The following is a 14245-nucleotide window of genomic DNA, read 5'->3' as shown; positions in this document are numbered from 1 at the left end:
AACACCTTACACTGGTGCTTCTCTGCATTAGGTTCCATCTGGTCCAGATCCCACTGCAAGCTTTCATAGCCTTCTTCACTCTATACTACACCCCCCATCTTGTGGTCATCTGCAAATCTGCTGATCTAGTTTATCATATTATCATCCAGATAGTTGATGTAGATGACAAACAACAGACCCATCACACCACTAGGCATGGTCTCCGGATGGACAGGCAACCAACACGTACAACACGCTGGACAGACAGCATCCATGGAAATGAGCAGTCAACGTTTCAGGCCGAGACCCTTCGTCCGGACAGGAAATCATCTACTACCACTCTATTGATGCCCAATCCAATTTACCAGCTCATTCTGAAAGCCCAGTGACTGAACCTTCTTGACCAACCTCCCGTGCAGGACCTTTTCAAAGGCCTATGTAGACAACATCCACTGCCTTTCCCTCATCAACTTTCCTGGTAACTTCCTCATAAAAATCTGTCACATTGGTTAGACACAAACTACCACACACAAAGCCATGTTAACTATCCCTAATCAGTCCCTGTCTATCCAATTATTTAGTCCCTAAGAATATCTTCCATTTCTCACCAGCCTACAATTTCCTGGATTATTCTTAGAGCCTCCTTAAACAATGGAACGTTAGCTATTCTCCAATCCTCCAGCACCATGGCTAAGGACATTTTATGTATCTCTGGGCCTCTGTAACTGGATCCTCAACTTCATAACCAGAAGATCACAATCTATGCAGACTGGAAGAAACACCTCCACCTCACTGATAATCAACACTGGCACACAAGGATCTGTGCTTAGCCCGCTGCTCTACTGTCCTGACACTCAAGACTGTGTGGCTAGGCACAGCTAAAATGCCATCTATAAATTTGCTGAGAATACAACTATTGCTGGCAGAATTTTTGATGGTGATGAGGAAGCATACAGGCACAAAATAGATCAGCTTGTTGAGTGGTGTCGCAGCAACAACCTTGCATTCAACATCTGAAAGACCAAAGAATTGATTGTTGACTTCAGGAAGGGGAAGTCGAGGGAACACACACCAGTCCTCATAGAAGAATCAGAAGAGGAAAGGGTGAGCAATTTCAAGTTCCTGGGTGTCAACAGCTCTGAGGAGCTGCCCTGGGCAGGATGGACTCGATGAACTGAATGGTCTATTTCTATGCCATACAATTATATGGCTATGGTTTTCTAAAGAAAAAATACCTACAGTTTCCTGTTCACACTTTACAGTAAATAGCAGAGTAAATTTAATGGTAACGCTTCAGACAAAAGTGAAGAGTCTGAAATGTTCAGCAAGGGAAACAATAAGAGCTTTAGTTTTATTGTTGGAACAGCAGTATATTATCAGCGTGCTAGCGTGTTCAGTTCAAGAGGTCACTTCGAGAATTTGCATTACTCTACAGTTTTTTTTTTACTTCATCACTATTCTCTCTTTGCTCAATCAATGCATGGAAACACAACCCAAAACAAGCAGTGAGTACATGGACCACCAGGGTACAATTCTGGTATCTTCCTAGTTTTCAGGTAGACTTAACCTCTGCCCACTGAGCTCAAATCATGATATCCAGTTGTCACTGCCACCTAGGATTCTGATATCTTGACCAGCTCCTGGCCACAGACACCAGCAGATAACCCTAACATGGAAGAGACTCTTTGATAATTAAACTGACTCTGAGCTGCCCTCAGGTAAAGCTAGATGGGGCTTTATGAAACATGGTTTCCTGAAAGTCACTGACGGAGTTTGAACACTTATATAGATGCACCAGAAATAGCATCCTTTCCAGATACATCACCGATCGGTACGGCATCTGCTCTGCCCAGGATGGCAAGAAAAGGTCCTCAGGCTGAGGTTCTAAACTGGAGAAAGGTCAGTTTTGATTGTATCAGAAAGGATCTGGCAAGTGAGGATTGGGACAAGTTGATTTTCTGAAAATGTGTGCTTGGTAAGTGAGAGGCCATCAAAAATGGTTGTGTGTTTTTTTAAAAGAGTACAGAGCTTGTACGTTCCTGTCAGAATAAACAGCAAGGTTTAGGGAACCTTGGTTTTTGAGAGACGTAGAGGCCCCCGTTAATTAGAAGGTAGAGGTGCATAGCAGAGATACGTAGTAAGAAACAAATGAAGTATGTACTTGGGAGTACAAGAAATGCAAGAGAACAGTAAAGAAGAAAATCAGGAGATTTAAAAGAAGGCAGGAAATCACTCTAAGACAAGGTGAAGGAAAATTAGAATCAGGTTTAATATCACTGGTATATGGCTTGAAATTTGTTGTTTTACTGCAGCAGAACATAATAATAAATTACATCAAGTATACTGTATATATGAAAAATGAAATAAGTAGTGTAGAGAGGGAAAATACTGAGGTACTGTTCATGAGTTCAATGTCCATTCAGAAATCTGATGGTGGAGGGGAAGAAGCTTTTCCCGAAACGTTGAGTGTGTGCCTTCAGGCTCCTGTACCTCCTCCTCGATGGTAGAAATGACAGGAGGGCATGTTCTTGGGGTCCTTAATGATGGATGCCACCTTGTTGAGGTATTGTCACATATGCAGGAAAGGCTAGTGCCAATGATGGAGCTGGTTGAGCTTACAACTTCCTGTAGCTTCTTGCAATTCTGTGCAGTGGCCCCTCCATACCCAGTGGTGATGTAAACAGTTAAAATGCTCTTCATGGTACATCTGTAGAAATTTGCTTGAGTCTTACACAAAAGGGACAACTTAGAACATTTTATTAACCTACCAGCTCTTTTCGGATGGGGGAGGAAACTCATACGGGTCACAGAGAAAACAAGCAAACTCCACACAATCAATGGGGTGGGGGGAGGGGTGAAGTCAATGAAATGTACTGAAATCTACTGAATATTGAAAGGTTGAGATACAGTGGGTGTGGAGAGAATATTTCCAATATTGGGAGAGTCTAGCACCAGAGAATACGAGGATGTCCATTAGAACAGAGAAGAGGAGGAAGTTCTTTAGCCAGAGGGTGGTGAGTCCATGGAAGTCACTGTCACAGATGGTTGTGGAGGCCAAGTCATTGGGTATATTTAAAGTGAAGGTTAATAGGTTCTTGATTAGTAAAGGTATCTAAAGTTATGGTGGGATTGAGAGGGATAAAAAAATCAGCCATGATGGAATGACGAAGCAGACTCAATGGCCTAATTCTGTTCCTATGTCTGCTGGTCTTAGTGAAGACAGAAACAAACAGAGTAGCCATCTCTCCTCTGTAAACCATTGGACAAGTGGAGTCAGCTGACATGTACATGATCCTCCAGTGATGCACATCATTAATGAAAGACAAATTAATCCACTTAACAGCAAGCCTTTAGCAACTTTTCCCTATTTTTATGTACAGATTCTTCAGCTACAATGATCTGATAGAAAGCCCCTCTACGTCCTGTGTGCTCAATTTGCCAGTAATCATAAACAAGCTGCTAGAGATTCTGAGGGCTTCATGAGCTGAGAGAACAGTGACTCAGCCTCTTACAACCTTAATCTGACAATGATTCACAGCTGTTATTTTATTACTGTTGCCCACCATACTGTTCATAACATTGTGCTCTGCCATTATTACCACCTCTGCATTAATGTTACTCAGATCCTGCACATAATTAAAGGCACAGACATTGTTTTCCAGAGCATTTATGCAAAGTAATAAATGGGCTCATAAACCTGATCCAGCCAAGCCACTCAACCATGTCTCTCAGGCAAATTGAGTGCACACAGCGACAGATACTGGTGCAAACATTTAGTTCAGGAATCTAAATCAAATTTCTCCCCCCACCCCTATGTTCAGTTTCAAGGCTTAAAGAGAAATAGCTCTCGGGAGGCCATACAGTGCAAGCAGGTTAAAAAGCAGCCTGCACTTTTCACACCGCTTCAGTACTGAGTCAGATACGATGTGGTTACTCAGTAAAATTGAGGGAGTTAGGTGATTAATCTGAGATTGATGAGTAATCATCCTCCAGGAAGCAGGGACACCCACCTACCCTGTTGAACTGATGAAAACAGAATCAGGTGACAATTGGCCTGCGGTTTTGGAAAAGTTTAAATTTAGAAGCCAGTCAGCCTCACAGGATCCTGACATCAGGATGCAGGTTTCTCCCCACCTGCTGATCACTTTCACTCTCTGGAGGACTGAATATTTTATAGTAAATACCCACCGTAATCTTTTGGTATTAACTGCAAACTTAGTCATGGACAAGTGTTACTGTGTGAATCTCTAATCAAATGTATTGAATGTGATGAAAAGCTCACTCAGCAACAGTATGTCATTCAATAGTCTGCTCCATTGATGGGGGCAGGGGAGCAATGTGGGTGTGTGGTTATTCTAAAAGGAATTCAATGGCTGTTTGAAGTGCTCTGCTATCCGGGCTCTGCCACAGATTTTGGATCACAGTTGTCTACCGTGATACACAGTCCAGGGCAGTGTGATATGGAGAACAAGCTGTTGCCCATGTAGCAGGCTCCCCTACTCAGTGCAGCTGATGCAGCCATGTAACGGCAGAGACAGACACAGCAGTATCACAGGAGTTTCCAGTCAGCGTTTAACTCAATGTACATAGGAGGGTCTTAAGGACTTCAGCTCCGGATTTTTCCCTCGGTGTTTATTCCTGAAGCCTTCTGCATGAGTGAGTGTAGCTGCAAGGAGCAGAGGTCTGAGATCAGTGTTTTACTTCTCCTAAATGAGCTGCCAACCACAGTTGATGAGCCCCAATTGCTCAAAGTGACTAGTTTTAAAGGGCCAGTAACCGCCTTTGCCCCTTCTCCTGTCAGTAGAAATGGTTCCGCCAAGCTACATGTCAAGGCCAGGAGTTGGACTTGGTTATCAGAGGCTATTTGAGACACAAGCCACTGGGTGCATTTAATAGGTGCTGGGAGCTTATCCCCACTACTACTCCTGTTGATAAAAACTAAAGAAATACAACTGCAATTTGCAACCAAGATATAAATAGCTCGAGATCCAGCATCTACCTGACTCTCATGATACTCTGATACTGGATCTGTGACCAACAAGATCTCTATCAACAGTCAGAACTGTTAAACCTCAGCAGTGGAGACTTATGGAAACCATGGGAGTTTGACATCTGAGAAAGAGTGGCTTGGACCCTTGGTTTCAGCAACATGTGCTTGACAGCGTTCTTACCAGGCAAATTAGGATTTCAGTGGCACGCAACAGAAAAGCAGAGTATTTGACAGTGCTCACAGGCAAGTCACTAAAGCCCAACATGGTACAGCAAGTGATTAAGAGAGCAAGTGGTATGTTTTCCTTCATTGTAAGAGGGCTTGACTACAACAGCCTTGTTGTAACCGCTGGCAAAAGCAGATCTGAAGCATTGTCTGTAGTCCTGCTCGCCTTCCCCAAAGATGGCCGATTGTACTCGGAACATCACTCCCACCATCCACTGCTCCTGAGAGGGTGTATCAGGCATGAGACAGCTGCTTGCCTCTTTGTGGGCTGTGGGCTTGTGGAGGAAGATGTGAGGGCCAGTGTCACGGTCCATCGAAGCAACTGGATTCTCTAATCTATGGGCTGCTCCCTGAGACACAGAAAAAAACATCAAGAACTGCTAAAAGATCATCAGCTCAGTGAAAGACACACTTTAGTCTCCCCAAAACTGGTAGAACATCAAGATGACCATGGAGCTGCAGTTCCCAACCTGGACTCCACAGACCCCTTGATTAATGAGAGGGGTCCAAGGTATTTTGTTTTAAATGGTGTAATGGCACATTCTAGGCTGCAGGAGTACGTGTATATCCTGGGAGAAACACCGAAGCTTGGTGGAGGACAGAATGTGGGAAGACAGCGAGGGCCTGGTCAGGTGAGAAAGGCCCTCAGTTACTGGAGTAGTGAACCACCCCGGGGAACCATATTAGTGGTAGTGGTGCTAGAGGTTTAAGAAATGTAATTCAACACAGCTTAATGCATTGTCTACAAATGTAAGAATGAAAAGGCATTGATGGTTTATTCTTGTAAGTTTTTTAAAATTATGAATAAAGTTTATTTTGGATATCAAAAAAAAAAGATGGGCATATTTGCTACAGGGAGAGTGCAGCAAAGATTGAATAGAGGACTGGCAGGTCTTCCCTTATCTCACCTTGAATGCACAGCCCATGAAACTTTTTTCCTGCATGTACTCAACAACCTGCAAATTAGCAACAAAGATCGTTAGATAGTTCAGACCATTCGGCCCATGGTGAACACAATGCCAAAACAAACTCAATCTCTTCTGCCTGAATGATTTATGTGCCTCCATTCCCTGCATATTCACATACTTCTAAAAGCATCTTCACTACCACTACAGTATCCACTTTTACTTATTGCTGTATTGAAGAAGGATAGTTGGAGTTTTATTTTGACCTATAATCCTAACATGGGCCAGGTGTCAAAACAGGGCTTAAGAAGTCAAAGTTGATTTTGTCCACTTACATCTGGAATTAAAAATAAGGGTTATGTGGACTGGGATTTTAGATTGATCTTGGAGTAGGTTAAAAGATGAACACAACACTGTGGTCTGACGGTCTTGTACGTGCTACACTGTTCCGTGTGAAACACAAACCACACAGAATCCAGCCCTTGAGTTGCAGTGCCAGAAAGCTCAATTTAGAACCAGCTGCTTTTTCTTTAAATGCCATCAGAAGAAAGATGTCTTCTAGTTTACCTGAAAATCAGTAGATGACCCCTGCAAAGAGTTGTCCAAATGAAGACCTGTAGACTGGCTGGCTCATTCTGAAGCCCAGGACTACAAGCTGAGGTGCATGGTACAACTGTTAGAGTTCAGCGTCTCCTGCCTCTGTGCACGATGAGGTGGCTGGAATTCATGTCAACATGCCCTGGGCTGCTTGCTGAAGGAATGCTTGTAAGCAGAGAGCTTCAAATTCAAGTCAGTTAGAAGACATGCCAGGAACAGATGACAAATGTTGTGTTACTTAATAAACTGGCCGCTGCGTGTTCTTTTCCTGCTGTAGCCCATCCACTTCAAGGTTCAACATACTGTGCATTCAAAGATGTTCTTCTGCACACCACTGTTGTAATGTGTGGCTGTTTGAATTACGGTCGCCTTCCTGTCAGCTTGAACCACCAGTGTGCCAATTCTCCTCTGAGCTCTCTCGTTAACAAAGTCCTTTCACTCACAGCTCTGCTGCTCACTTAATGTTTGTTTGTTTTTCACACCATTCACTGTAAACTCCAGAGACTGTTGTGCATGAAAATCCCAGGAGATCAGCAGTTTCTGAGATACTCAAACCACCCCATCCGGCACCAACAATCATTCCATGGTCGATGTTAAAAAGTTAATTAGATCACATTTCTTCCTCATTCTATTGGTCTGAACAATAATTGAACCTCCTGACCAGGTCTGCATGCTTGTATGCACTTAGTTGCTGCCACAGGTCTGGCTGATTCAATATTTGCATTAATCAGCTGGTGTACAGGTGTACCTAATAAAGAGGCCCCTGAATGTATAGGAAAATGGTAGGAATAAAACAGTAACCTTGAAATGTTAAATAGCTTGAATTTCCCTGCCTTCTATACAAGCCAAATGAGAGGCTTTATTCACAGGAGGCCACCGACTGGGCGTGACTCGGAATATGGCCCAGAGGCAATACCTGAACTAAACCAATACTGTATAGCTGAACAACAAAGAAGTTACTGGAAGGAAATCTGAAAGAAAAGGTGGTGGATGCAGCCCAGTTCATCACAAGAGAAGCCACTGGAACATCTACATGGAGTGCTGCCACAAGAAAGCAGCATCCATCATCAAGTATCCCCACCACCCAGGCTTCAAGTCAAGTCGTCACTTTTTATTGTCATTTCGACCATAACTGCTGGTACAGCACACAGTAAAAGCTAGACAATGTTTTTCAGGACCATGGTGCTACATGGTCTTCTCACAGTTGTCATCAAGAAAGTGGTACTGGAGCCTCATGTCGCACACCACCATGTTCAAGAACAGTTATTGCCATTCTACCATCAGACTCTTGAACCAGTGTGGAGAACTTCACTCACCTCATCTTGAAATTGATTCCACAACCTACGGACTCACTTTCAAGGACTCAACAATTCATGTTCTCTGTATTATTTATTTATTAGCAGCTGGTGTATTTCTCATTTTCCTGTGAATGCCTGCCAGAAAATGAATCTTAAAATAGTACATGGTGACATACCTTGTATATGCACTTTTTGATATTTGGAAAGGAGAGACTGATTAGTGATAGTGAGCATGACCTTGTGCGAAGTCAAGACTCATGAATCTAGATTGAATTTTTTAAAGAGATGTCCAAGAGGACTGATGAGGGCAGGGCGGTAGACTTTGCTTACATGGACTTCAGCAAGGCTTTTATCGAGGTAGGCTGGTCTGGAAGGTGAGATCACATGGGATCTCAGGTAAGCAGGTCAAGTCGATACAAAAACAGCTTTGTACATGAGCCAGAGGTAGGTAGTGAACGGTTGATATTCACATTAGAAGCCAAAGATCAATTGTATGCAAAAGGGATTGGTCTTAGGTCCCCTGTTGTTTGTCATCTACATTAATGATTTGGATGACATGGAAGGTGCGTGATCAGTAAATTTCCAGGTGGCACCAGATTTTGTAGTATTGGAGATAATGAAGAAAGTTGTCTAAGTTGTCTAACCTAATCACAGGACAATTTACAATGACCCAGTACCCTACTAACTAGTGCATCTTTGGGCTGTGAGAGGAAACCAGAGGATCCAGAGAAAAGCCACGCATTCCATGGGGACAGGATACAAACAAAGGATGCCAGGATTGAGCAATGTCCTGAGCTGTGATGGCACCTTAAAGAAATGACATGCCGAACTGCAGAAACGATTCACAAAGATGATATCTGGACTAGATGGCTTGAATCAATAGGGGACTGGATAGGCTGAGACTGTTTTTTGTGAAGTATAGGAAGGGGCACAGGTAGTGTAGATAGCAATCATCCATTTCCCAGAGTAGCAGCTCTAAGGTGCTTTAAGGTCAAAGATTTAAGGAGGATGTGAGGGCACATTTTTCACAAAGAGGACATATTGAACAAGCTTTCAGAGAAAGTGACTTAAGCAGGTACAATTACAACATTTAAAAACAATTGGACAGATAAATAGAAAAGAAACATTTACAAGGATATTGGACAAATACAGATAAACGGGATTAAACTAGAGAGGATCTTCATTGACATGAACAAATGGGCAGACGGGTCTGTTACTGTGCTGTGTAATTCTACAAATGTATGAATTTATGCTGTGGATATTGAAAACCTGAAAATAATCCACTGCACTATACGAAATATGCAACTGTTCTGCATGAAAGAGGAAGCATTTTGGTGAAAAAGAGTTCCCTTTAACTTGGTTCATTTCTTCTTTTCTGATGTCAAACCACTGAGAAGACGAACAAATAATAACAACTAAACACCAGCAAACGGCTATGTCCATCAGGAAGAAGAGACAAAGGCCGTCTGGGACAGAGCAACAAGAGCTCTGATTAACTTTCATTAATCTGAAATATCATTTTCTTTCTCCTCTTCCTTGGAGTATTTACTGCATTGCCTCTTATCATTTTGAACACAGCATGGTGTTTAACTTAGAAATGAAAAATGCAAAAAAAAAGGTTTCCAACATGCATCCATTTACCTCGATACTTCCAGATCAAATCTGGTATGAATTCTATTTTTTCATCGTGGAACACGCTTGAGTACCAATCTTCAAATACCGCAGTCGTCACATTCTACCCCAGTTGGTGCCTCTGCTCAAAGTGTCAATCATTACTCAAATAAATTCCATTTCTTCCATTGTCACAATTCTAAGCTCTGAACCGCATCCCAAAACTCACTTAAGATATTTAAACAACTCTCTATAACCAAGCATTTTCTCTATATTCTCTATAACCAAGCATTTCTCTCAATCTCCTACAAATAGGGTTTGGGGTCTTTTTTTGTTTGATAGGACTCTTGTGAAATGATGCTTTTTCCATATTAAAGAAGTGAAAGTGGTTTTATCCAGGGTATAACTGAGCAACATGTACCATTATTTATGACCAATTCAAAATCTTTTCTTAATAATTAGTCATTCCTCTATCATTGGCTACGTGGCAACTGAGGAATGGAAAGGGGAAAAATTAAATGCTAGGATTTTTGTTCCAGAATGCCAGGTGATAGATTGGGTGGTGGTGCTTTCATAGGCATATATTCCACAAATAATCACTGAGAAAAATATAAAAATGCTTTTCCCTCCAGTACCCCTACCTAAACAAAGCACATTTAAGACAGGCAGCACATTGTAGCAGGCTAACTGATCAATTGTCTTGGCAGGTGCGGCAGCTGGCATAAAGCTTTACAGTGCCAGCAACTGGGCTTCAATTCCCACTGCTCTCGATAAGGAGTTTGAACATTCGCCCCATGACTCTGTGGATTTTCTCTGGGTGCTTCACATTCCTAAGATGTCCAGTTAGGGTTAGCAAATTGTGACCATGCTATGTTGGCACTGAAAGTGTGACAACACTTGCGAGCTGTCCCGGATGGTGTTGGTCATTGACCCAAATGCTGCATTGTATATTTCAAAGTACATGTGACAAGGCTAATCTCTTTAAAAGAGGTTTCACCTATTTTGCGGCCAGATTTCACCAGCATCAAGACAGGAATCTGAGATTCATGCTCCCTTCAGCTGAATAACTGCTGATTCCAAGCAGACTGAGCTTTTAAATCTTAGCCAGCACCAGCCTTGTTGTTAGTTCTGGCTCTGAGGTCATTTCAGTCATGTAAAAGATTATCATCTTTATCATGCAGCCTTATGAAGGTTAGGGTGATACCCACTCAGTGTCCTACTTACTGAGGTGCAAACCACCAAGGCGTATAAAATGACGATTATCCCTGTGAATGTCTAATATTAGCCTTTTTTTTAGAACCACACTTCTTCAAAATCCATGTTACTTCTCACTCTTTCCTACTTCAACAGGAATAAGATTAGTTCTGTCTTTTGAATGTGAAGTTCTCCATACCACAGACACTATTTGCAAAGTGGCCTTATTTTTTGCTTTGTTCTTCCTATCACACCTGGTATGCTTCTCGCTGGCCTTCCTCTTCCTAACTTCTGCTAATTTCTTCAGCCTGAAAATCTATCGCTAACAATGTTCAAATATTCTAAGCAGCTCTGTTTCACATTTCATGTTGATATTACTTGTATTGTTAAGTGTTCTCTTTATTCTCTCCTGTGGTAAAAAGTTTCTTTTTCTGTCTGGCTGTCAGGCAGTGAGACCTTGCATTTGTGACTTCACAGTTTACAATAATTATCCAAGGTCATTGCAAACATGGGTAAGCACGACTGGACCTCAAATTGTAAAAATACTCTGAATATTTCTCTGGGCAGCAAAACAGACTTTCACAAACAAGAGGAAATCTGCAGACGCTGGAAACCCAAGCAACACTCTCAGAATGCAGGAGGGACTCAGCAGGCCAGGCAGGGTCGATGGAAAATTGAACAGTCGACGTCTCGGCTCAAAACATCGACTGTACTCTTTTCCATAGATGCTGCCAGCCTGCTGAGTTCCTCTAGCATTTTGTGTGTGCTGACAGCAGATTTTTAACATCCTTTTGTCTTTTGGTGAAATTTTGTTTATCAACCAGCCTATTAGTGAACACCAGAGAGGTCCTATCATTTCTTTAATACGTATGGACTTCTGCAGCACAAACTGGAGAACACATTCCTGTAATATTCAAAGTTAACCCTTTAATAAACTCTGTAAATCCCTCTTATACAGTGTGAAATTGGCTGAATTTCACCACCATCCTTTTAGCATAGATATGATTCTCTGTCTCATCTCTTGAATGTAATTTTCCCGCCTTCTCAATGATACACAGGATTCTGTTCAGCATTTTCGTCGCTGTGAATTTTTCCCCTCCAAACTGACAATGTTCCCGTTCAGTACCTTGGAACGTTTCATTACACCAAGGCTGCTATATTAGTAAAACTTTTTGTTGTACAAATCCATGATTCCCCTGCTCCTCGGGTTATATCCAGAAGACCATCCCTTGCAATTTAAATTAGATTTCACACCCTCCCCCCCACCACTACCGTACCAAAGCCACAAGATTCTTCCTGTCATCAGATTTCTGAATGGACATAGAATCCATGAACTACCTCACCAGTTTCCTCCTCTTTTTTGCACTACTTGTTTATGTTTACTTATTGTAATTTATAAATTATTATGTACTATTGCCGCCGCCAAATGTCACGACATGACAGAGATATTAAGCCCGAACGTGTTTCCCAGCTGCGTTGTGATAATGAAGGGGTTTGCAGAGGGCAGCTTACCTGCTGCCCCCCTGAGCTGCCCAGCGCACTCAGCTCGGTAATCCTCCTCACACCGCAGAGTCCACCGCCGAGAAGAGCGCCGATCAAAACCAGGGAGAACCGGTGGCTGGCAAAGGAATCCATGAGGGCTTCTGCAAACACCTCGAATCGGCGGAAGCTCTCTCTCTGAGGTCGCTCGGCAATTTGTCGCCGTTCAGATGCAGCTGACTCTGAAAGTAAAATAAATCTGAACTTAGCATGACACAATTCATCGCACCCGCAGAGGAGGGAGGTCACGCCTCTCCCAAATGTTTAAAGGGGCAGTACCCTAGTTAGAAGAGCGCGAGCTCTTCAGAGTAAGGAAGGTAACGTCCGGCCGAAGGGTCTCAACCCGAAATGTCGACTGCACACTTTTCCATAGATGCTGCCTGGCCTGCTGAGTTCCTCCAGTATTTTGTGCGTGTTGCTTGGACTTCCAGCATCCACAGATTTTCTCTTGTTTGTGTCAGGAAGGTAAATGTTCAGTGGAGAAAGGAGTCTGGTTGGAAACATCTGAGTATTAATTTGCAAGTTCAGCCATGGGATTAATGACTCATCGACGTTCTAGAGGTGTAACTAGGGAGAAGTTGAACATTTTTCTTAACGGAGACAGACTAAACTTCAGGCAATACTTCAACTTATTCCTCGAGCAGGATGGGTGCCGGGGTTATTATCTCAACCTTCCCCTTTTAAAGTAAAATATTTCCTATATTTTTATTCTAAAGTTAACCTCCTTTAATAGAAATATTCAGCTTGCTGAGTGTAACTCAATAATGGCATTTAGACTTCTCCTGCAGCATCTCCCAAAGAGCGATGGAAGTGCTAAATATCAGGATACTTTACGGGTCGGAGTCCGTGCGCGCGTTTGTGTCTGTGTGTCTGCAGACCCGTGTATATCTGTGTGTGTGTGTGTGTGTGTATGTCTGCAGACCCGTGTATATCTGAGTGTGTGTGTGTGTGTATGTGTGTCTGCAGACCCGTGTATATCTGAGTGTGTGTGTGTGTGTGTGTGTATGTCTGCAGACCCGTGTATATCTGAGTGTGTGTGTGTGTGTATGTGTGTCTGCAGACCCGTGTATATCTGAGTGTGTGTGTGTGTGTGTGTATGTCTGCAGACCCGTGTATATCTGAGTGTGTGTGTGTGTGTGTGTGTGTGTGTGTGTGTATGTCTGCAGACCAGTGTATATCTGAGTGTGTGTGTGTGTGTGTGTGTGTGTATGTCTGCAGACCCGTGTATATCTGAGTGTGTGTGTGTGTGTGTATGTGTGTCTGCAGACCCGTGTATATCTGAGTGTGTGTGTGTCTGTATGTCTGCAGACCCGTGTATATCTGAGTGTGTGTGTGTCTGTATGTCTGCAGACCCGTGTATATCTAAGTGTGTGTGTGTCTGTATGTCTGCAGACCCGTGTATATCTGAGTGTGTGTGTGTCTGTATGTCTGCAGACCCGTGTATATCTGTGTGTGTGTGTGTGTGTGTATGTCTGCAGACCCGTGTATATCTGAGTGTGTGTGTGTGTGTGTGTATGTCTGCAGACCCGTGTATATCTGAGTGTGTGTGTGTGTGTGTGTGTGTGTGTGTGTGTGTGTGTATGTCTGCAGACCCGTGTATATCTGAGTGTGTGTGTGTGTGTGTGTGTATGTCTGCAGACCCGTGTATATCTGAGTGTGTGTGTGTGTGTATGTGTGTCTGCAGACCCGTGTATATCTGAGTGTGTGTGTGTCTGTATGTCTGCAGACCCGTGTATATCTGAGTGTGTGTGTGTGTGTATGTGTGTCTGCAGACCCGTGTGTATATCTGAGTGTGTGTGTATGTCTGCAGACCCGTGTGTATATCTGAGTGTGTGTGTATGTCTGCAGACCCGTGTGTATATCTGAGTGTGTGTGTGTGTGTGTGTCTGTATGTCTGCAGACCCGTG

The 14245-nt window shown here is 42.9% G+C and overlaps 1 protein-coding gene across 1 annotated transcript in view; it reads right to left on the bottom strand.

Moving 5' to 3' along the window:
* Positions 1 to 12802, bottom strand: part of LOC132378056 (interleukin-17 receptor E-like) — a 102702-nt gene extending 89900 nt beyond the window's left edge. The window contains exons 1-2 of the mRNA XM_059944721.1: positions 12618 to 12802; positions 12312 to 12520 (exon numbers count right to left, since the gene is read on the bottom strand). Of these exons, the coding sequence (XP_059800704.1) occupies positions 12312 to 12434 (123 nt within the window). The 5' untranslated portion in view covers positions 12435 to 12520; positions 12618 to 12802. The remainder of the gene's footprint in view (positions 1 to 12311; positions 12521 to 12617) is intronic.
* Between the last annotated feature and the right edge of the window lie 1443 nt (positions 12803 to 14245).

The sequence above is a fragment of the Hypanus sabinus genome, chromosome 19 (assembly GCF_030144855.1).
Source record: "Hypanus sabinus isolate sHypSab1 chromosome 19, sHypSab1.hap1, whole genome shotgun sequence".
Lineage (NCBI taxonomy): Eukaryota > Metazoa > Chordata > Chondrichthyes > Myliobatiformes > Dasyatidae > Hypanus > Hypanus sabinus.
The sequence above is the reverse complement of the archived record's forward strand: the minus strand, read 5'-3'. Positions and strand labels throughout refer to the sequence as shown.